General features: G+C 44.8%; 2 protein-coding genes across 2 annotated transcripts; one reads left to right on the top strand and one right to left on the bottom strand.

Annotated features, from left to right (window-relative positions):
* The first annotated feature begins 1,993 nt into the window (after positions 1-1,993).
* On the top strand, positions 1,994-3,617 carry LOC125512508 (zinc finger BED domain-containing protein RICESLEEPER 3-like). The gene is made up of 3 exons (XM_048677605.1): positions 1,994-2,124; positions 2,565-3,104; positions 3,206-3,617. The coding sequence occupies exons 1-3, from the start codon at positions 2,090-2,092 to the stop codon at positions 3,477-3,479; spliced, it is 849 nt and encodes a 282-aa protein (XP_048533562.1). The 5' UTR covers positions 1,994-2,089; the 3' UTR covers positions 3,480-3,617.
* Positions 3,618-10,170: 6,553 nt separating this feature from the next.
* On the bottom strand, positions 10,171-13,964 carry LOC125512507 (protein SAR DEFICIENT 1-like). The gene is made up of 7 exons (XM_048677604.1): positions 13,727-13,964; positions 12,594-12,669; positions 12,222-12,274; positions 11,315-11,829; positions 10,984-11,144; positions 10,715-10,903; positions 10,171-10,635 (listed from the first exon to the last, which is right to left on the bottom strand). Exons 1-7 carry the CDS (start codon positions 13,846-13,848, stop codon positions 10,255-10,257), a joined length of 1,497 nt encoding a protein of 498 aa, XP_048533561.1. The 5' UTR covers positions 13,849-13,964; the 3' UTR covers positions 10,171-10,254.
* Positions 13,965-24,664: the final 10,700 nt, after the last annotated feature.

Below are 24,664 nucleotides of genomic sequence, written 5' to 3'. Positions count from 1 at the left end.
TCTCCAAATACTCTCCTTTGTACATGGCACCCCATTTTCTTCAATGGAATGGAATTTTAATCTCTAACCGTAAGAATTGTTGACAAGACCATGGTTCACGCCTCTGCACCGTCATACCCACCCTCAGAGAAGTTGCCGTCAAAGCCACCACCACTAAAGTCTCTTCACTGCACCCCTTGGATACAACCACCATCAAAATTGATGGCTTGCTAAACACCTCCGCCATAACCGCCGACCTGCGCACCAACAACCACTAGCACCAAGATCGTCGCAACGACGCTACCTCGACATCGACACCTGAGATTGCTTCCTTGTTTAGGTTCTTCGACACGGGTCAAGGGATACAACTGGCACCTGTTGGGTTGTATGTCTCTAGTTATAACCTAGAAACCATCGTAAACTAGCCCCGGTAGACGCCACCTGCAATCTGGCCCCATGATGGGTCGTTGCCCTTGGACCCTGATGATGGGTCGAGCACGATAGTCCCATCTATGTACAAAATTGGTCTAGGCAGTTTGAAAATCAAACTGCTCACATGTCGACTCACCATTATTATAGCCATTATAGAGTAGTTGGTGGAGGGAAGGTATGTCGTGTTGCTGCTACCACCAGAGACCCTCTCCACCTATAGCAAAATCGTGGTCCAGGTGGCACTGTCTAGGAAGCCCCGATGTCGTAGTTTTCATGCGATAGTGTCGTCGGTGGACGACTATTTGTTTGGTAGGGGCGAACGGCGGCCGATCGATTGGTTAGAGAGAGCACACGGATGGTTTACCTAGGTTCGTGCCCTCGGGGGAGGAGGTAAGACCATACTCATGCATGTAGTATTGAGGTGGTCATTGGGGATCTAGAGGATCACCGACGAGTTCTGCCCTAGCAATTACAACCCACCTTGCCTGGCGGCAGGGATCTGTCTTAGGTTTTTCTCTCTCTGCCCTCAGGGGATCCCTGGTTCCACCTTATATATGGCTGGTCCTCGGGTCACATACACTTTCAACCCTTCGGAGCTCTGCCCTGAGAATCTAGGCAGTGGCGGACTCATGGCCTTTTCCTCATATCATTAATTCCGGGGAGATCGGGGGTTGCCCCGACTCCCATCTAGAGCCCAATTGGGAGCACACTCGCATCTCACTTGGGAACTGAGTCTCGATCTAGGATGCCCGAGGCCCCTCCCTTTCTTGGGGGGGGGGGGTCAGTTTGCCACCATAATGGTGCATCGTGCTCGCCCTTCGCTAGTGTGTGTTCGGCCGACTTAGGGTCATGGTGGTCAGTCTTTGATCCAGATGGCAATGGGTACCCGCTACCCGCGAACCCGGCGGGTAAAAACCCTATTAGGGTAAGGGTTTGGGAAAGAAAATTACCCTTGGGTTTATAAATGGGAAAAAAACTATACCCATCGGGTAAGCCGGGTACGGGTATGGGACGACAATACCCATACCCGCATACCCGCGTACCCGTATACTTATTCATTATGCCAGGTAGGCCCTTAATGTCAGTCACTAAAAACATCAAAACCCTAACTGAACCCAGTCGAGGCGGCAGCCAACGGCCCAGCGCCCAGGCCCAGCAGCCCACTCCCCATCGATCCCACCCAAATCCCTCTCCGAGACCCCAACCCACCCCCGCGCCGTCACTCCAGAAACCCCACCTCTATCTCTCGCCACAAACCCTAGAGGGGAGAAGCCACAGGTCACCGCCGCCGCTGCCTGCAGCGACGGGACCGGCCACCTCCCTCCTCTCCTCCTCTCCTCCCTCTACCTCCTCTCCTCGACGTGACCTCCACGCGAGACCTGCAGAACCTCCTGCCGCCATCTCCCTCCACGTCCTGGCACCTCCTGCCGCCATGGCGCCCGACCAGGAGGACGCCGAGGAGGGGCTTCACTCCAGCGCGAATGCAACTCCGGTGGACGGGGATGGATTTGAAGAAGGTACCGGCAGTGGGTCTCGTGCGCCGACGCCTTTTCCTACCTCCAAGCCTGTGCATCTTCAGCCACCATCAACGGGGCAGGTTTCTGGGCGCAGCTCCACTGCTCCCGGTTGCAAGGTGGGGCGTGGCCGTGGTCGTGGCCGTGGTGGTGCTACACCTGCGATGGTGGCGAGAAGGGCAGCAAAGCATCCAAATCGGTGAAGAGTTTCACCTTTTTTTAATGTGATGATTAGATCTGTTGTTGAATGATTGAATGTGTTCATTAGATTTAGCCGATCTGTTAATGCATGCTTGAGTATGTTGAATAGTTAATTGATCTGTTGTTGAATGTGCTCATTACATTAATTGATGTGTTAATGAATTGGAAAAGAAAGGAATATTTTTGAATGCTTGCTGTTAATGCTTGCCATCTAGTGAATAGAAACAAGAAGAAAGAAGGAAGTTGTTAATGATCTGCCTCCAAGTGAATACAAGAAGAAAGAATATTAATGAATGCTTGTTGTTAATGCATGCCATCTAGTGAATACAAACAAGAAGAAATAAGAAAGTTGTTAATGATCTGCCATGTAGTGAATGCTTGCTGTTATACACTTTTGATTTTTTAAATTAACTAATGTGTATCATACTTGTTGTGAAGTGATACAAACACTGTCCAAGTAGATGTGTCCATGCATGACACGAGTCACACAACAACACCAATGGATGAAGATGGAGATCATGTTATTGTTTCAGATGATGAAGAAGAGGATGATGTGGAAGAGGTGGAGGTGCTACCTTCTAAGCGCAAGCTCACATCTAAGGTTGGGTTGGAAATGAAGAAGATGAGGATCAATAGTGAATGGAAGGCCAAGTGTAATTGGTGTCCCAAGGTACTTACCGCGGGATCGAGGAATGGAACTAAGCATCTTCGTTTGCATCTTAATATTTGCACTCTTAAGAAGTTGAAGACCAAGGGAGGTAAAACTTTGAGTCAATCCTCATTGAAGGTGAGTGCCGAAGAGGATGGGAAAGTGAGCATGGAGAGCTATACTTTTGATCAAGATTATGCTAGAGTTGAGCTTGGCAACATGTTGGTGTTGCATGATTACCCCTTGTCTATGGTAGACCATGTTGGTTTTAGGAGATTTGTTGCTGCCCTTCAGCCGTTATTCAAGCTTCATACAAGAAATACTATCCGGTAAATATGCTATGTATTTATTTCCTTCTTTTTACTTCTTCATGTTTCTTCTTTTCCATTACTAAATAACATGAATCTGTCTATTTTCTTTTGATTTGTAGATATGATATTGTGGGAAGATACAAAATGGAAAGGAAGAAGGCCATCGAGTACATGAGTATGATCCAATCAAGGGTTGCTGTCACCACTGATATGTGGACCTCTAACAGCCAAAAGAAGGGATATATGGCTATCACAGCCCATTTCATTGATGAGTCGTGGAGGCTAAGGAACATTCTCATGAGGTATATTGTAGTGAAAGCATTAAATATTGCGCCGTGCCTATTTTCAGCTTTTGCCAACTCTCAAACTGCTGTGTATGTGTGCATATTGTAGGTTTATTTATGTTCCTGCACCACATAATGCGGCTGCTATAGCTGGGATGCTTCATGAGTCGTTGGTGGAATGGAATCTTGATGAGAAGCTCTTGACCGTGACAGTTGATAATTGCAACGTCAACGACAAGGTAGTTGAGGAGATTGTGGGCAAGATAGGAAAAAATAAGCTTCTTTGTGAAGGTACTCTACTTCACATGCGTTGTTCTGCACATATTCTGAATTTGATAGTGAAGGATGGCTTAGATGTCATGAAATCAGCTATAGAAAACATCCGTGAAAGTGTGGCATATTGGACTGCCTCACCAAAAAGGGTGGAACAGTTTGAGGAAATGGCTAAGTATAAGAAAGTTAAAATAACAAGGGGGTTGAAACTTGATTGCAAGACTAGGTGGAACTCTACTTTCATAATGCTTGATATTGCTTTACCTTATAGACTTGTGTTTGAACGTGCAAAAGAAAAGGATAAGCAATATGAGTGGCTTCCTAGTGCTGAAGATTGGGCTTTTGCTAAAGAAGTTGTAGGGAGACTTAAATTGTTCTATGAAATAACCGAGCTATTTTCTGGAATCGGGTACGTGTATGGGAAAGATATGATACCCGGGGTGCGGGTACGGGTACGGGTTTGGGCAGAAAAAAATGGGACGGGTAAGGGTTTGGGCAAGCATTACCCGCACCCGAACCCTGCGGGTGCCATGAGGAGTCTTTGATTACCCTTGGTCTGTGGCCTTCAGGTCCTAAGGTCCCATTCCTCACCGCCACGAGCCGCTGAGAACTTGTCGTTTGGACATGATTTTCGAGATGATGTATGGACCTAGGGTCATTGAGCGCAAGATGGGTATGCCATGATGGCTTGTCCCACTCCCCCATGTAGTTTAGTCAAGCTGCCCATAGTGGGTTGATACTTTGATTGTTTCATCCTATTATATTACCAATCTTAGATACTTTATATGCAATTTTATCTTATTTTTGGGGACTAACATATTAACTCAGTGCCTAGTGCTAATTATTTTTTTTCTTGTTTTTGGCTTTTTAGAAAATCAGTACCAAACAAAGTCCAAACACGATGATGTTGGAAATATGCCCTAGAGGCAATAATAAAATGATTATTATATTTCCTTGTTCATGATAATTGTCTATTATTCATGCTATAATTGTATTATCCGGAAATCGTAATACATGTGTGAATACATAGACCATAATGTGTCCCTAGTGAGCCTCTAGTTGACTAGCTTGTTGATCAACAGATAGTCATGGTTTCCTAGCTATGGACATGGGGATGTCATTGATAACGGGATCACATCATTAGGAGAATGATGTGATGGACAAGACCCAAACCTAAGCATAGCACAAAGATCGTGTAGTTCGTTTGCTGTAGCTTTTCTGAATGTCAAGTATCATTTCCTTAGACCATGAGATTGTGCAACTCCTGGATACCGTAGGAGTGCCTTGGGTGTGCCAAACGTCACAACGTAACCGGGTGACTATAAAGGTACATTACAGGTGTCTCCGAAAGTGTCTGTTGGGTTGGCACGAATCGAGACTAGGATTTGTCACTCCGTATGACGGAGAGGTATCTCTGGGCCCACTCGGTAATGCATCATCATAATGAGCTCAATGTGACCAAGTGGTTGATCACGGGATCATGCATTACGGTACGAGTAAAGTGACTTGCCGGTAACGAGATTGAACGAGGTATTGGGATACCGACGATCGAGTCTCGGGCGAGTAACGTACCGATTGACAAAGGGAATTGTATACGGGATTGATTGAATCCTCGACATCGTGGTTCATCCGATGAGATCATCGAGGAGCATGTGGGAGCCAACATGGGTATCCAGACCCCGCTGTTGGTTATTGACCGGAGAGTCGTCTCGGTCATGTCTGCGTGTCTCCCGAACCCGTAGGGTCTACACACTTAAGGTTCGGTGACGCTAGGGTTGTTGAGATATTAGTATGCGGTAACCCGAAAGTTGTTCGGAGTCCCGGATGAGATCCCGGACGTCACGAGGAGTTCCGGAATGGTCCGGAGGTGAAGAATTGTATATAGGAAGTCCAGTTTTGGCCACCGGGAAAGTTTCGGGGGTCACCGGTATTGTACCGAGACCACCGGAAGGGTCCCGGGGGTCCATCGGGTGGGGCCACCTATCCCGGAGGACCCCATGGGCTGAAGTGGGAGGGGAACCAGCCTCTAATGGGCTGGTGCGCCCCCCCTTGGGCCTCCCCCTGCGCCTAGGGTTGGAAACCCTAGGGGTGGGGGCGTCCCACTTGGCTTGGGGGGCAAGCTACCCCCTTGGCCGCCGCCCCCCATCTAGATGGGATCTAGAGGGGCCGGCGCCCCCCTGGACCCCTACATAAAGAGGGGGGAGGGAGGGCTGCGCACCCAAGCCCCTGGCGCCTCCCTCTCCCTCCCGTGACACCTCTCCCTCTCGCTGAGCTTGGCGAAGCCCTGCCGAGATCACCGCTGCTTCCACCACCACGCCGTCGTGCTGCTGGATCTCCATCAACCTCTCCTTCCCCTTGCTGGATCAAGAAGGAGGAGACGTCTTCTCGAACCGTACGTGTGTTGAACGCGGAGGTGTCGTCCGTTCGACGCTCGGTCATCGGTGATTTGGATCACGATGAGTACGACTCCATCAACCCCGTTCTCTTGAACGCTTCCGCTCGCGATCTACAAGGGTATGTAGATGCACTCCACTTTCCCTCGTTGCTAGATAACTCCATATATTGATCTTGGTGATGTGTAGAAAATTTTAAATTCTGCTACGTTCCCCAACAGATGAAACTCTATGGGGATTTTTCCTGGACTACAAGGGACCCTATAACGTTCGGGAGGAGGCCAGAAGATCTATGGGAGGGCCATGAGCTTACACGGCATGCCTCCAGGGGGCGCCATGATACGTCTCCGTCGTATCTACTTTTCTAAACACTTTTGCCCTTATTTTGGACTCTAACTTGCATGATTTCAATGGAACTAACCCGGACTGACGCTGTTTTCAGCAGAATTACCATGGTGTTATTTATGTGTAGAAACAAACGTTCTCGGAATGACCTGAAACTTCACGGAGCAACTTTTTGGAAAATATAAAAAACACCTGCAAAAGATGAAGGCCAGGGGGCCCACCACCTGTCCACGAGGGTGGGAGGCGCGCCTGCCCCCCTAGGGCGCGCCCCCTACCTCGTGGGCCCCCTGGTGCCTCTCCGACTCCAACTCCAACTCTATATATTGTGTTTCGAGGAGAAAAAAAATCAGAGAGAAGAATTCATCGCGCTTTACGATACGGAGCCGCCGCCAAGCCCTAAAACCTCTCGGGAGGGCTGATCTGGAGTCCGTTCGGGGCTCCGGAGAGGGGAATACGTCACCATCGTCATCATCAACCATCCTCCATCACCAATTTCAGGATGCTCACCGCCGTGCGTGAGTAATTCCATCGTAGGCTTGCTGGACGGTGATGGGTTGGATGGAATCTATCATGTAATTGAGTTAGTTTTGTTAGGGTTTGATCCTTAGTATCCACTATGTTCTGAGATTGATGTTGCTATGACTTTGCTATGCTTAATGCTTGTCACTAGGGCCCGAGTGCCATGATTTCAGATCTGAACCTATTATGTTTTCATCAATATATGAGTGTTCTTAATGCTTTGTTCCGGTTCTCTATTAAAATGAGGCCTTAATATCCCTTAGTTTCCGTAAGGACCCCGCTGCCACGGGAGGGTAGGACAAAAGATGTCATGCAAGTTTTTTTTCATAAGCACGTATGACTATGTTCGGAATACATGCCTACATTATATCAATGAACGGGAGCTAGTTCCGTGTCACCCTAGGTTATGACTGTTACATGATGAACCGCATCCGACATAATTCTCCATCACTGATCCATTGCCTACGAGCTTTCCATATATTGTTCTTCGCTTATTTTACTTTACCGTTGCTATTGCTATTATCACTACAAAATACCAAAAACATTACTTTTACTACTGTTACCTTTTGTTACCGTTACCACTACTATCATATTACTTTGCTACTAAATACTTTGCTACAGATACTAAGTTTCCAGGTGTGATTGAATTGACAACTCAGCTGCTAATACTTGAGAGTATTCTTTGGCTCCCCTTGTGTCGAATCAATAAATTTGGGTTGTATATTTTACCCTCGAAAACTGTTGTGATCCCCTATACTTGTGGGTTATCACGCCACCTGAGCTCGTCGGTCCCAAGCATCTCCGTTTGACCTAATTCGAACTCCATAAATTCCCATAAATTCCCAAACCAACAGAGAGCCATCCGAAATGATTTTTCCGCCGCCGCAAGCTTCTGCTCTTCTGCAATACCATCTGGAGGCATTTTCCGGTACTCTGCCATAGGGGAATCAGTCACGGAGGGATTCTACATTATCCTTGTTGCACCACAAATGATGTGTCAGTAGTCTACCATAGACCTACGGGTCCATATCTATTACCTAGATGACTTCTTTCTCTCCAATCTTCAATACAATGTTCTCATCGAAGATCTATTCGATGTAATCTTCTTTTGCAGTGTGTTTGTTGGAATCCGATGAATTGTGTGTTTACGATTAGATTATTCATTGAAAGTAATTGAGTCTTTGCTGAACTTTATTATGCATTGTTGTTATAGCTTTGTATTTCTCTCCGATCTATCTGTTTGGTTTGCCCAACCAGGTTGATTTATCTTCAGTGAGAGAGGTGGTTTGTAGTAGGTTCAATCTTGCGGTGTCCTCACCTCGTGACAGAAGGGGTATCGAGGCACGTATTTATATTGTTGCCATTAAGGGTAAAACGACGGGGTTCAATCATATTGCTTGGTTTTATTCCGTCCACATCACATCATCATACTCCATGCATTACTCTGTTTGTTATGAACTTAATACTAGAGAAGCAAGCATAGAAGTGCTCTTGAAGTGGAGTAATAATAGTAGATGCAGAATCAGTTCAGTCTACTTGTCACACGTGTAATGCATATATACATGATCATTGCCATGAATAACACCATAACTATGTGCTTTTCTATCAATTGCCCAACAGTAATTTATCTACCCACCGTATGCTATCTTTATCAGAGAGAAGCCTCTAGTGAAAGCTATGGCCCCCGGGTCTACTTTAATCATATTACAAAAACCAAAAACCGGGCCTCGAAGGTGGTTCATAGGATCATTCATTAGCGGTACGATGGACTCCAGGTATGATCTACACCGGCTTGTCTGCTTCCGCTACAACTCAGAGTTGGTAACGATCATGATCCAATCCTCTAATGCACCTTCATATTGTTCCTCGGTGTTCGTAGGATGATTTTTTGTTTTCTACTATGTTTCCCAACACCATGAAGGATCCATCTCCTGGATAGAGGAAGGTCAGTATTCCACTATGCGTCCAGTCGTTCATCCCGGGCCCTTAGAGGCGTATTTTCACCGTTTCATGGCCCCTTCATCAGGGGCTGCGGGGTAGGGTTCCCGGCACTTTCCGAGGCCAAGTGGTCTTTGTAGCCACACAGTTTGCTTCAGGCATCCACACGGAAATATAGGCGTCCGAAATGGAATACCTGCCCGTTGGTCGATTCCCTGCATCTCTGTAGTGGTACTAAAGACGACCGAGGGTTGGGCCTTGGCTAGTCGTGTGCTCATGGGGTTCTGAGGCCAAACAAGCCACCATGATATACTTGGCCTGATCTGCGTGCACCATCCCCTACCTTGTGCACCAACTATACTGTTTTTGTGCGACATTTTCGTTGATGGATGACTATTTATTGATATGGGCAGACGACGACCGAATTAGGGCTTAGGGAGGAAACACACAAAGTTTACCCAGGTTCAGACCCTTATGGGAGGAGGTAAGATCCTTCTCCTACCTTTAGTATTCCAGTGGTTGCCGAGGATCTAGAGGATCATCGGTGAGATCTGTTCTAGCGATTACAGCCAACCTTGCCTTGTGAAGGTGCATGGAGTTGTCCAGAAAAGTAGATATGTCCTAGTTTTTTTTTCTTTCTCTCCCCTCAAGGGCTCACTAGGTCCGCCTTATATATGGCTCGTCCTTAGGTCACATTCGCGTGCTACCCTTCTTAGAGGGAACCATATATGTCCTAAGAAGCTCGCCAGTGGGTGGACTCACCTACGAACCCTTTTTCCTTCTTCTTGTCCTTCCTTTTTTTGGGTCATGGATATCTTCCATTCTTGTTCTCGCATCACCCGGGCAGCACCAGAGACTGGTGCACAACCAGGGAGAGGGCCCCGTCATGGATGCCACTTCGACTCTGGTCGTTAATGCACCATCCGTGTCACCGGATCTTCATTCTTTGCAAGCAAGGAGCCGATAAACCCCTCCTATATCGGCGATGCTCATGCCGGATCATTTCATGTCACTATGTAATCCGCGAGTGCTGGCACCTCAGGCACGAAGTGCCCACAGGTGAGTGCGGTGCTTGAGAGATGCATAATGGAGAAATGCCAAAAGGCCCCCCATCGACATCGTCGTCGTTGTTTTCAATATCATCGATAAGTGCCAAAATTTCCCCCTAGTTGCTTTTGATAAGCCTCCACTTTTCGTTGTCATCTTTATGGCAGCTTCAGAGGCCCTGTTTAAATAACCAAGCTTTGCCAATTTCTTCTGTAAGAAGGGAAACCCCTAGCCTCTGCGCTGGGTGATGTACACAACCATAATTGAGTTTCGTCATGAGCTATCTTATTATTACTCTCTATCCACCTTTGCACACATGAGATATGAGCATTCATCTTGCATCCCTAGCTACTAAAATATAGAGGAAAATTAATCAACTTGATCCCAACAACCGAGGTTAGTAGAGTTGTTCCAAGTGAAGTGATCGTCGTCAACGGCCATGCTTGGGATCCAATACATAGCATCACTAGCTGGGATAGCTACCACGGAATCTAAGGAGTTGCTGCTATTAGACGCCATTGTAGCATTGGAAGTTGGTGTTCTAGATCCCAACTTGCCAAGATACTCGACACTTTGAGACCCTGAGCTGATGATGCTTTCATCACTCGCTAGTGTACATGACGAACCGGGTTTTCCCCGAGGAAACGATGACAAGCCTTCATATGTAACAAGTTCTGTATCATTTGCCACCACTTCCTCTAGTTTATCCCATTGCTCGTATGCCCTGGAGGCCAATTGCTTCACTTGGACCTGTAATTAAGAATAAAGGAGAAGTAAGAAACTACCGAGTTCGATTATTTTTTCACAAATTGATGTGCGAATGAGGTACCATTTGTTGCTGCTGTAGATGTTGCAAAGAGCATGTTTGGCCTCCAATTCTTGCTGCTGAAATCTCACCTATAGGGCTGAATATAACATCACACCCTTCAAATTTGAATATGTAGCTTTTTCGTCCCATTTTACATGTTTTTGCGTGATTCAGTGTTGTCCTCCATTGCCGATCTGACATGCCAACGAGCTAAAATATATGGAATAGATAATCAAAATTAGTACCATGCGAATGAAGTATGCACATAATTTCCACTATGACATGCTTACATTTTTTAGCTTATCGGGATCTACGGTTTGAAGCTTCAGGAGGTCTTGAACGTTCTTGACCCCCTCGGACTCCAATCTCTTGTCAATCGGTCCATCTTTTCCGATGTTTTTGAGCCTCCATATATTGTCAGTCAAGAGAGGAGGGTAATGCTTCTTGTACACTAGTAAACGAAGGAAATGTGGTTTAATGTAGTGTTTTACTACTTCACATATGTATGCCAAGGTATATGGTATGTAGGAAGAAACAAAAAGGCTACATGTAGTCATGGAACTCACAGTCAACATATAACAATGATCTTAAAGGTTGATTAACTAAGAGCATCAAACTTACATTCGCCTCGATGATCTTTCACTATGAAGCTTTCGCTCACTGCCTCCTGAATCCTTGGCCCATAATAGCTCGCTCCCATGACACAAACACCGATTCGGAACTTACGGCTCCTTATCCAACTTGAATTATCAGTGAAAGCCACATCATTAATCATGGACACTCCTTGATTGTTCATTGCTACATTGAGTGTACTACCCACAAGTAGTGGTCTCCTACCCTCTCTAGCCTTCACAGTTGCAGCAGTAAACTGATCATCCGTCCACCCCATGCCATCTTCGCAACTGAAATCGCCATCTAGTACAAGTACCTCCAGCTTCAGTGTTGAAGAGCCTTCGTTAGTTTCTGTTTGAGTGATATGGTGGTTGGTTCTAGTATCCATGAGCCAGATTTCAATTTTGTTCTTGGTGGCATCAACAAGCTTGTTGTTGGTGAAGATAGGTAGCATGAGCTTCTTTGCAAAGGAAAGCTTCAACCTAGGCGAGACATCGACCTCTTGGATGTTTAAAGGGAGAGACCTGATTAATAATGGTTGATTTTATCATATTGATATTGCATTCCCATATAGTTGAAGCAAATTGATGGAATTGATACATCCATACAATTAAATTTGCTAAATAAAAAATATTTCATTGTCAAACAATAGTATTTTTACTGTATATATGATGCCAAAGAATATATTTGAAATGTGTGTTGCTTCTTAACATGTAATATTTGAAAATAGGATGGTGCAAATGGCCAGGAAATATATGAACAGGTTGCAGATTATTATTTTAGGAAACCGGTCAGGCTGTAGACTGTTGACTGCAAAAGTATGAAGAAAAGACATATCGTGTCAATAGTGGCAGAATATAAGCTATGTAACTGAATGCTAGTAGCGTCTGATGGAAAGACAATAACTATAATATACCTGTGTGGTAAGTGATCGTGCTGAGAAAAGATGTTTTGAATTTCTTCTCGTACCTAAATATTAACATCAAATAGACATTTAAACATTGCACTCAATGTCTTGCATGTGATGATCAGTAGTACAACTTTGGAAACAAAAGGAATGAGAATTTGTGCCAATTCATAAGCAGTTGCTCGCATAAATATTAGGGATCAACAGGGTGCAAACTGATTGGATAATGGGTTTTTATTTAGCCCGGCTTTAGTGTTACATTTATCTTTACTCTTTGTAAAGAGATATAAATGAAGCTAGTTCGAATTGTGGCAATACTAGGCTCAGCAATAGATGATTTAATCTATGTCACATGAATATATATATGATTCTGAAGCTTACCACCCTACGAATAACCGGTTCCAAACTCATGGCAATTTGCTCGATAGTGTCCACTGCCATGGCTCTTCCGACCATGCTGCAAAGATAGTCCAGAAATCCAAGTAATTTCGAAGTTAATTAACACTCCTAAAACACACATGTGCAAGCCACGAATATGGATATTTAGAACTTATGTGTAGAGCATACAATTGGTTACTAAGCTAAAGACAGGGCTTAGACGGGTTATAATTCTTACTAGTTAGTATTATTTGCTTTGATTTAGCTATATCTAAAATATGATTTCATTACTTTCAGAAGAGTTGAGGCATGAGATGTTTGATTCAATGTAACCATGATATATAAGCTCTTTGTGACGCTCCCCACTTACAAGGCTAAGTTTGTCCATACGAGCTCTTTACTTATATAGGTTAGTTATATTGTTTTAGAAAAGCAAATCTGTAAAATTAATACCTTCCATATATATCAGACCAAAACTCATTTCATGCCAAATGAAATGGTGTAGAAGAAAAACATTTCTTTAGAGCTAGATATATGGTATAGGATCTGTTTAGCTTTCGCAAGCTCTTGGCTTGGATAAGACATTTACCCTTGTGTCGTACTTGCGTCTCACAGATCGAACATAGATCATCCTAAAGGGAAGCCTAATTAGTCTCACTTGTACCATCATTAATTAGCATCCCAAATATTTGTGTGCATCTTTTGATACAGAGGCCGAGAGTTTTTCTTCTAAAACAAAGTCCCAAATATTTATTTTCTTATTTGCATGTAGAGCAAGGTCCATCTTAACCTTATGTGACTTATTACCTGCTTTAAGGTAATATGAGTTTATCATGCCAATATGTAGAACACACGAAATTAACGACCCATGTCGATTGGGTGTACCTTAACAATTCTCAAGATATGAACTCATATGATATTTCATCCCTTGACCCAAAGATTATGTTATTACACCTAACGATTCAGGAAATATATAAGGAGAACCAACGGCTAATCCAATTTATCGTTATGTATGCACTCGGATCGATCAAGAAGAAGCAAGAAACAAAGATACATGGTTGCTAGCTACGAGGAAAGAAATCGAAACATGAACTGAAAATCATTCCAAAAGCCAGAAGTTAAGTGAATGGACTAACGATCTGAAGGAGAGCGGCGCGGCCGGCCGTATCCGCCTCGGGCCGTGCCGTTGCTGATGATAGTCGCCTCCGCTCCCCTGCTCGTCGTCTTCCTCTTCGCCCCGGGGCCTTCGCACCGACATCTTAATTTAGCAGATGAAATGGGAGAAATCAGGAAGAGCTAGCAGATTAATGGAGCTGACTCTGCAAGCTAGCTGCAGGTTGGGAAGGAAGCTGCGCGCTACGCAGGCATAGGGCGTCAATGGCCATGGGGATACTCGAAAGCAATCTAGCCTGAAGCCATATATATACTAGTTCTAAAGAAATGCAATCTAGCCATGAGTACTACAGCTAGCCAGGCCTACGTAGAGAAATCGCTGAAAGTTATTGTCGTCGGCAGAAATAAAGAATTGCAGTGCCGCATCGGGACAGAATGTCCCTTGCAGGCTCCAGGAAGGTGGCCGGAAGCTGGCTAGCTAGCCACCCGGCGCATCGCACCGTTAATCTTGGGGTTAGTTTCAGTTTACAGCCATGGTTAATTACCAGCCTTCCGGAGGCAATGGGCAACGCAAAGTCTTGCCTGGGTTGGTGCAGGGCAGCTTCTCAGGCATGACAAGGAAAGTTTGCGAGTCGTCAAATCGTGAGTCGGTCTCGGTCATGCATGTCCATACATGGCTATTACGTACAAACTCTCTCCGCCTAAAAAGACTTGTTTTTCAAATAGACATATCTAGCATCAAATTAATGCTAGATACATTCATTTAAGGGTAAACTTGGAAGTTGGAATAAGTTTTTTCGATCGGAGGGAGTACGCATCAATGACCGGATAGACATGGAAATCAACGCCGCCCGAATTCCGTCTTCAGTTCGATGCCGGCTGTAGGCTGTAGCCTGTTGCTACAAGTGATTGGGAGACGAACGTGCTGCTATGCTTCCGTGAGCATTCCCTTGAGGCTCCGGAGAAATTAAGAGCATAGCAGCCGTCACCTTGTGCACACGCATGTACCCATCGAGCCCGGGAGGCGAGGCCACCTTCCAAAAAGTACCACCAAAGGACACCTTCCAAAAAGTACCGCCTTATGGCCATGATAGCATCGAAATTACGGCTCCTTAGGTACATTTATTAATTGTTTATTTAATTGGTGATTAAGTAGCAAGCTCTAGTTGGACCGACTGGAAGGAACTTTAGTAAGCTTGACTTCATGCTGTTTTCTATACACCTTCTCAACTGAAAGCGACTCGGTTCAGGCGACGCTTACAATTTTTGTCTAGAATACGCGTAGCATGTGTATCATATATTAAACGAGAAGGGAAGAATCCCTACTAAATTTTCTTGCAAAAACGGTAACCATCCACTTAGAGAAAACATAAACATATTACTCGGTGATCATTTGTAGATCGTCTGGTAATTTGTGACAAAGATGTACCCTGGCTGCGATTAAATGAAATCGAAGGAGGAGCCCCCTCTTTTCTCAAAAAAAAAAACTAGGTAATCATCCTCCTATTCAAGGATTCGAGCTCCTATTGAAGGAGTCCCGCACTCCGGCAAGCATCATCTTCCTAGTGCAACCAGGCGCAAGAACATCATCACAGAGGGTGCGGCAGGGTTGAGCACAATAACATTTCTATGTTTCACAGGACCAACATGATGATGGAGTGCACATCTCACCACCAGCCATGGGTGGTAACTCTACAACTCCACCCATCGACCAAGCGATAATCCTCCAATGACGTCCAATTGGCATGAGCCCTTGCTCCAAATTGAACGCACAAGCACGCCCTTGGTCGATGGTTATTTGTGTTGTCTGTCGGCTGGCTTGCCGAGGCATCGTTTTCGTCTTCTTTAATTGCCTCTTCTTTTGAGCCTTTGCGAGCAAGGTCGTCGGCCTTGTCTGGTGATAATACCTATGTTGTCTTCCTAGATCGGGATGATGCCCACACTACTATACCCGGCTCGATTGCCACTCTCTTTCATACACGGGGATCTACTTGTAGTGATTCAAGGACAGTTGATCACTATGTCTTTTTACGTCCTTCAATGACTGCCTTTCTTGATGTTGTCCACCGTTGGCAACATCTATGCTGGCGTAATGATAAGAAGTTCAGTTGCGGCTTGGACAAGTATTTGGGGGCTTATATCATTGTTGTAATTTTTAAGAATTGTTTTTGTGTCTATGGGTTTGGACCATGCATATTATCTAGTTGTATCCGATGTGAAGCGACCCCTATCCGAGACCCTCGCTATCAAAGACTTGTTTGCATGTGGAAAATACTCGGTGCCACGAAGCCCAAGTTGCTTTGCAAAGCTCTCGTTAATGCTTGGCTTCCTAAAACCTACTATTAATCTAATACAGACCATACATTGATTAAAAGAAAGTCAGTCAGCCTTGTATACACCATGCACACGTACTAGTTCCCAACTTAATAAGGGAGTCACCTTCCAAGTACCATTAGAATGGCACTTTCTTATTTTTTTTAAAAGGAGGGTGACCCCCGATCTCTGCATCTGGATGATGCATACAGTCACTTTATTAATTATTCTCACAAGACCTTACAAAATCATACAACAATACGACTAAAGCCGCCGTCTAATCAACAAACTGACGCTATACCTACACCTATCCAGTTGATGAAGAGGCGCAGATAGTCTGGGCCTAATACCAAACAGACATCGCAGCCAAGTCTAACATCTAAGACCCGAGACCCTAACCTAGCCATTTGCCGGGTCTGGGGCACACACTGGTCCGGCGTGCTCTCAAAGGCCGCCGCCGCCAACTGCCACCGCTCCATCTTCAGAACTGTACTAATGCATCAACCTTGCTCGGTCTAGCTATCATCGACGCCACCACAGTGCCCAACGGCACCTCCTCCCTACGCGCAAACAGCTGAGCACGTCGCAGTCGCCACTGATACACCTCAGCGCCATGCTGCCAAGTACCACCAGCCGACACAGCTTGAAACCTTGGAAGATCTGTCGTGCGTAGCACCTGCCGACCAGGCATGGCAAAGCGTAGCACCTGACGGTCAGGCATGACTTGACATCTCCACCGAAGCTCCGTGCAAGAGGAAGCCGCTCCACCTCCTGCCTCTAACTTCCAGCGATGCTCCACAAACGATGCTCCCAAGAGATAAACGACACCGCAGTGCTGCCATCGTTCGATCTGGAACACCAGATCCTAGGGTTTTCCCCGGAGCAGCACGAGTGGGTCGATAGTAGTTACACGACGATGCCTTCATCAAGGTAACGGCGTAGAACGCCGTCATCGCCTGCCGTCGGCTCGGTTTTCACCGCCAACCATGTCTCCCCAACTTGCAGCCGGGACTAGATGATGGATCTCGAGATCCGATCACCAGGCTTCTGGCCGGCCACCGCCGGCGAAGAAGATGACCACCACCACTGGCTACACCGGCCAGAACAGATCTGCCATGGGTGCCGCCAAGCAGTCCACTAGGCCCTCGACGCTGCCGCCGATCTAAAGCCAGATGACATGCTGCCGAAGACCGCATCGCGCCGCCGCCCGATCCAGGCCAGCCGCCGAAGACCGCATCGCGCCGCCGCCCGATCCAGGCCAACCGCCGCAGCAGCCGCCCGTGGCCCGAGGCATGGCCGACCGCCGCCGCCGTCGAAGCCAACGCCGTCGCTTCTAGATCGGCCGCACCTCCACGCATGTTGGGGCCCCGTCATCCCTGAGACACGGAGGGAGGAAGAGCCCTCGCCACCACCGTCGGCCTACGGGCGCAAGCCGGCGGCGTCCTCCGACGGCGGCGGGAGGAGGGGAGGAAGATGGGCTAGACCCCGGCGGGGGCTAGGGTTGGGGAGCCACCCGAGTTGCCCGAGCGGGGGGCGACGCGGGAGCGGGCAGCGTCTAAAAATGCTAGGTGGGTGTTTCCGAATGGTGCTCTAATTTTCTTCAATGGCACTCTCTTATGCTAAAGAAAAAGAATTGTACTCTGTTGCTATGTTACTATCGAAATCAATGTCTTTAGATACAATGATAGAAGCTGTGCTAATGATCACGTAGTTAGCTGGATGAAAGCACGACTGAAAGCAACGTACTTACCATTTAGCAAGCTGAATTCTTCGGTGCTTTCCAAAAGCTTAGTGGTCTCATATGCACCAAACGGACTAATCATCCCACATGGCATTGGCATTCATCGCTTTGTAGGAAAGAAAAATATCTTAAGAGAAAGACAACTCATTGTTGTTTATCTTGAAGAAGACAAAGATGACTCGGCGTTGGAATTAAGGGTCCCAGACACTAACTAACACCTGCGAAAGTACATAGAGCAGTCGCCCTTTCAGATGTTAATAACTCAATTACAGTCTACGTGCCCGAGTGACATTAGCTCTAAGAAGAAGAAGAAAAGACATATTTAAATGAAGACAGCTCGTTGTTGTTTTCTTTGTAGATGGAATGGACTAAGATGACTCGGCGTTGAAATTAAGGGTCCGAGAGAGTACTACATAGAACGTCTTGCCGTGGCTTGCCCGACCAAAAAATTGGTCGTTGACTAGCCTAGTGGCAGCGTTTGGATCGGATCCAAATAATTGGCATGCCAGCCCCGTCTCAGCTTTCCCTCCTTTTGCGCCAATTCGTTGGTAGAATCATGGGCACGGAATCGTTTTGCCAATTTTTGGGCTTGCCAACAGTGCCAACGATTTGGCAGGGCTGACATGGGTAGAAATCAAACAACCCCTTAATAAGTTATTTGCGCTTATGTTCTTTTCTTCTTCTAGATATGTGCATGGTTAATTTTAGAGTCAGCCCGAAAGCGCGCACTTAGGATGTGTTTGGATGGCGCCTATACTAGCCATGCCAAAGTTGGTCATGCCAAATTATTGGCGGACAAATTTGCTGCCGCTGGCTCACCAGCGTGTGGGTAAAAATAGGACACTAGTAGATGGGAAGTTGGCGTAGAATCGGGGCAAAGCCAAAAAATTGGTTACAATCCAAACGGAGGCCTAGGCAGCTGGTCAACGCCAATGTATTGGTAAGCCAGCTCACGGCTGCAATCCAAACAGCCTCTTAACCTTGATGTTCATGACGTTCATCCCGGTGGCGCCCCTGGACTCGAGTGGGCGTGGCATGCATCAATTCTCTGGTACTCTCTCCTCGTCTACCGCTCGTCTCTTTGTGTAGGCTTGTGTTGACAACGCAGATATAGACTGCAATCATGCATATTTGAACTTTTAACATGGCATTGTCATCGTGGAACACATGGGAGAAGTATTCCGAGAGCATGTTAGGCATTTGCTAGTTGTGGTACATTTGCTATTAGATGTTGTCCTAATTACCATGGAAATTGATTGCAGTATGTTTTAAAAAAATTGGTTGTATGGTATGTGAATATTTGATTATTAAAAAAAAATAAGAACTGAAAGTAAAAACTTCTTTGGTATTTGAATAATGTTTATTTGTAAAATATTTGCCGAATACAACTAGTATATGTATAGAGGCAATTTCCAATGTTTGGTTGCATGATGTGGTTGGCTTTTTTCATCTATGATTGCATATTGAGAGAAATATATTAGTCGGGATCACCTATTTTGTATACCAAATGATACTCCGCACACTTTTGCAGGAACATTTTGTAGTGCTCCGTATATTTCAATAAGGTTAAATATATGAAAACATGAATATTTGGAGTAATATATGATACCCAAAATAAAATATATATGATGATTTATTGTATTTTATTATTGTATACTCATAAAATAATTATTAAATAAAATGTCATAATAGAATGAAAATTATCATGCATTTTTTATATTGAGGTAGATTTTTCTATTCATGGTTTCATGTTAAGGTGTCTTTTCCCATGCATGCTACATGATGAGGTGTTATGCTTGCATATTAAAAGTTAATTAGAGTTAAAAAATAGAAAAAAAAAGTGTACACGCACAAACGCTCACAAACATGTACATATATTCACCCCTCTCCTATGAACATGGGAGTAGTGGTCATTTTGTGTTCTCGATGTAATTTTTATTATATTTTAGATATTTTGTACTTTTGATGAATTATTATAATAGATCTGATCATTTTCGTAAAAAAGAATTCTTCAAAAGAGCATGTCCATTAAAAACCTACTCCCCAGTCTTGTAATATAAGACGTTATTACATCCAATATACTCACATATTGAATGTAATAACATCTTATATTATGGGACGAAGGAAATATTAAAAAAGAAAAGTGATGAAGCCATCCCATACAGCGAGTGGCACTGGGCCGTTGGCGCTTCTTGGCTTCTGGTTCCCCAGGGCTGGCCCACGTACGCATCCCTGAACGTGTGTAAGTCCCAAAACGTTTTGGGCTGGAACAAAAATCTCTCAACCCATTCCGTCAGTGTAATGGCTACGAGTGGATCAACTAAATAATATTTAAAATACACTAACACTTCTCTAAAAATCATGAGTTTGTTACACACATCATTCGAAAAAAACTATGGATATTTTTAGGAAAAAAACGAGAACACTTTAATATTTTTATATCATTTTAAAATATATTTTTTCCAAAATCTCGTAAATATTTTTTGAAATTTATAAATATATTGTAAATCTATGAAAATATTAAAATTCCTGAACATTCTTTCAGAATATATATATATATATATATATATATATTCAAAAATTGCAAGTACACATATTTTATTAAACATAAAAACTGAAATAAAAAACTAGGAGAAAAACCCCCTGGTAAAACCGGACATGGACATGGGACACAAGCGGAATAGGAGAACAACCCCCTGGTAAAAAAAAACCCCTAGGTCTGGCCCAAATCTGCTTTATAGCTCCTATCCATCGCATAAAGCAATTCAATGAATAGGAGCATCCCTCAGTCGCATTGCAGCCTAGCACACAACCGCGGTTCTTTTTTTTTTATCTTTTTGATGGATCAAATTAAACTCTACAGAACCTTTCAGGTCATATGCCACCACATGGCCATGCTCACAATTTTTTTGAGTGAAACGGTCGGTCTTTATCATATATTGATAGTCCATGGTACAATAAAAACATTAAAAATGCCCAACAACGAAGATCTAGCAAGGAGGTGGACTTCCCCATTGGATGCACATCCTTCGTGGATGAAAGTCGCCTCATCAAAACTTCCTCTACGCTTTGGGGATAATCTTTGTACCAATGTTTGTCAGTATCATAAAAATGAAATAGGGTGTGGGGCATGAGATCCTATATTTAGAAAGTATAAAATTGAAATGATACATGAGTAGTGATTGATAAAAGGTTAAAACTTCCTCTGTGTAAACATGAAATACGAGTACACGTTACCTTTTTTTTGACACCCTCCCAAAATTGTGAGCCGGGTTCCATTATAAATGGAACAAATGTTTGAAACAAAAGAAAGGAAAAACAACCAAGGTTTTTCCCGGCTACATAAACCAGCAACCTAACCAACTTAACTCACACCACAATAACTGCCTTGTTGCACGCCATCAAAAATAAAAGTCAGGCCAAAACACCAGGAAACCCGTACCATGAGACCGACTCCAATCGAGGACATATTCACAACGCAAGCAACAAGCATAACCTGAAGGAAATATGCCCTAGAGGCAATAATAAAGTTATTATTTATTTCCTTATATCATGATAAATGTTTATTATTCATGCTAGAATTGTATTAACCGGAAACATAATACATGTGTGAATACATAGACAAACAGAGTGTCACTAGTATGCCTCTACTTGACTAGCTCGTTAATCGAAGATGGTTATGTTTCCTAACCATAGACATGAGTTGTCATTTGATTAACGGGACCACATCATTAGGAGAATGATGTGATTGACATGACCCATTCCATTAGCTTAGCATCCGATCATTTAGTATGTTGCTATTGCTTTCTTCATGACTTATACATGTTCCTATGACTATGAGATTATGCAACTCCCGTTTACCGGAGGAACACTTTATGTGCTACCAAACGTCACAACGTAACTGGATGATTATAAAGGTGCTCTACAGGTGTCTCCAAAGGTACATGTTGGGTTGGCGTATTTCGAATTAGGATTTGTCACTCCGATTGTTGGAGAGGTATCTCTGGGCCCTCTCGGTAATGCACATCACTTAAGCCTTGCAAGCAATGCAACTAATAAGTTAGTTGCAAGATGATGTATTACAGAACGAGTAAAGAGACTTGCCGGTAACGAGATTGAACTAGGTATTGAGATACCGACGATCGAATCTCGGGCAAGTAACATACCAATGACAAAGGGAACAAACGTATGTTGTTATGCGGTCTGACCGATAAAGATTTTCGTAGAATATGTAGGAGCCAATATGAGCATCCAGGTTCCGCTATTGGTTATTGACCGGAGACGTGTCTCGGTCATGTCTACATTGTTCTCGAACCCGTAAGGGTTCCGCACGCTAACGTTACGATGACAGTTTCATTATGAGGTTTATATATTTGATGTACCGAAGGTTGTTCGGAGTCCCGGATGTGGATCACGGACTTGACGAGGAGGTCTCGAAATGGTCGAGACATAAAGATCGATATATTGATCGACTATATGTGGACACCGGAAAGGTTCCGGGTGAGATTGGGACAATATCGGATCACCAGGATGTTATCGGAACCCCCCGGGAGGTATATGGGCCTTATTGGGCCTTAGTGGAAAGGAGGGGAAAGGAGCAAGGGAGGGGGCGCCCCCCAAGCCCAATCCGAATTGGGAGGGGGGCCGGCCCACCCTTTCCTTCCTCCCTCCTTCCTCTTCCTTCCCTCTCCTACTCCTAATAGGAAAAAGGGGAGTCCTACTTCCTGTGGGAGTTGGACTCCCCCTTAGGGCGCGTCACCCTCCTTGGCCGGCCCCCTCCTACACTCCGTTATATACGGAGGCAGGGGGCACCCCAGAGACACAACAATTGATCATTGATCTCATAGCCGTGTGCGGTGCCCCCCTCCACCATAATCCTCGATAATATTGTAGCGGTGCTTAGGCGAAGCTCTGCGACGGTAGAACATCAAGATCGTCACCACGCCGTCGTGCTGACGGAACTCATCCCCGACACTTTGCTAGATCGGAGTCCGGGGATCGTCATCGAGCTGAACGTGTGCTAAAACTCGGAGGTGCCGTAGTTTCGGTGCTTGATCGGTCGGGCTGTGAAGACGTACGACTACATCAACCGCGTTGTGCTAACGCTTCCGCTTCTCTACGAGGGTACGTAGACAACACTCTCCCCTCTCGTTGCTATGCATCACCATGATCTTGCGTGTGCGTAGGAATTTTTTTGAAATTACTACGTTCCCCAACAGTGGCATCCGAGCCTAGGTTTTATGCGTTGATGTTATGCACGAGTAGAACACAAGTGAGTTGTGGGCGATATAAGTCATACTGCTTACCAGCATGTCATACTTTGGTTCGGCGGTATTGTTGGATGAAGCGGCCCAGACCGACATTACGCGTACGCTTACGCGAGACTGGTTCTACCGACGTGCTTTGCACACAGGTGGCTGGCGGGTGTCAGTTTCTCCAACTTTAGTTGAACCGAGTGTGGCTACGCCCGGTCCTTGCGAAGGTTAAAACAGCACCAACTTGACAAACTATCGTTGTGGTTTTGATGCGTAGGTAAGAACGGTTCTTGCTAAGCCGTAGCAGCCACGTAAAACTTGCAACAACAAAGTAGAGGACGTCTAACTTGTTTTTGCAGGGCATGTTGTGATGTGATATGGTCAAGACATGATGCTAAATTTTATTGTATGAGATGATCATGTTTTGTAACCGAGTTATCGGCAACTAGCAGGAGCCATATGGTTGTCGCTTTATTGTATGCAATGCAATCGCCTGTAATGCTTTACTTTATCACTAAGCGGTAGCGATAGTCGTGGAAGCATAAGATTGGCGAGACGACAACGATGCTACGATGGAGATCAAGGTGTCGCGCCGGTGATCGATGGTGATCATGACGGTGCTTCGGAGATGGAGATCACAAGCACAAGATGATGATGGCCATATCATATCACTTATATTGATTGCATGTGATGTTTATCTTTTATGCATCTTATTTGCTCTTATTGTGGAGCTGAGAAATATGCCCTAGAGGCAATAATAAAGTTATTATTTATTTTTTTATCATGATAAATGTTTATTATTCATGCTAGAATTGTATTAACCGAAAACATAATACATGTGTGAATACATAGACAAACAGAGTGTCACTAGTATGCCTCTACTTGACTAGCTCGTTAATCGAAGATGGTTATGTTTCCTAACCATGAACAATGAGTTGTTATTTGATTAACGGGATCACATCATTAGGAGAATGATGTGATTGACATGACCCATTCCGTTAGCTTAGCACACGATCGTTTAGTATGTTGCTATTGCTTTTTTCATGACTTATACATGTTCCTATGACTATGAGATTATGCAACTCCCGTTTACCGGAGGAACACTTTGTGTGCTACCAAACGTCACAACGTAACTGGGTGATTATAAAGGTGCTGTACAGGTGTCTCCCAAGGTACATGTTGGGTTGGCGTATTTCGAGATTAGGATTTGTCACTCCGATTGTCGGAGAGGTATCTCTCGGCCCTCTCGGTAATGCACATCACTCAAGCCTTGCAAGCATTGCAACTAATGAGTTAGTTGCGGGATGATGTATTACAGAACGAGTAAAGAGACTTGCCGGTAACGAGATTGAACTAGGTATTGAGATCCCGACGATCGAATCTCGGGCAAGTAACATACCGATGACAAAGGGAACAACGTATGTTGTTATGCGGTCTGACCGATAAAAATCTTCGTAGAATATGTAGGAGCCAATATGAGCATCCAGGTTCCGCTATTGGTATTGACCGGAGACGTGTCTCGGTCATGTCTACATTGTTCTCGAACCCGTAGGGTCCGCACGCTTAAAGTTAGATGACGGTTATATTATGAGTTTATGAGTTTTGATGTACCGAAGGAGTTCGGAGTCCCGGATGAGATCGGGGACATGACG

Source organism: Triticum urartu, chromosome 6 (genome assembly GCF_003073215.2).
Source record: "Triticum urartu cultivar G1812 chromosome 6, Tu2.1, whole genome shotgun sequence".
In the NCBI taxonomy this organism is placed as follows: Eukaryota; Viridiplantae; Streptophyta; class Magnoliopsida; order Poales; family Poaceae; genus Triticum; species Triticum urartu.
This window is presented reverse-complemented; position numbering and strand designations above follow the sequence as displayed.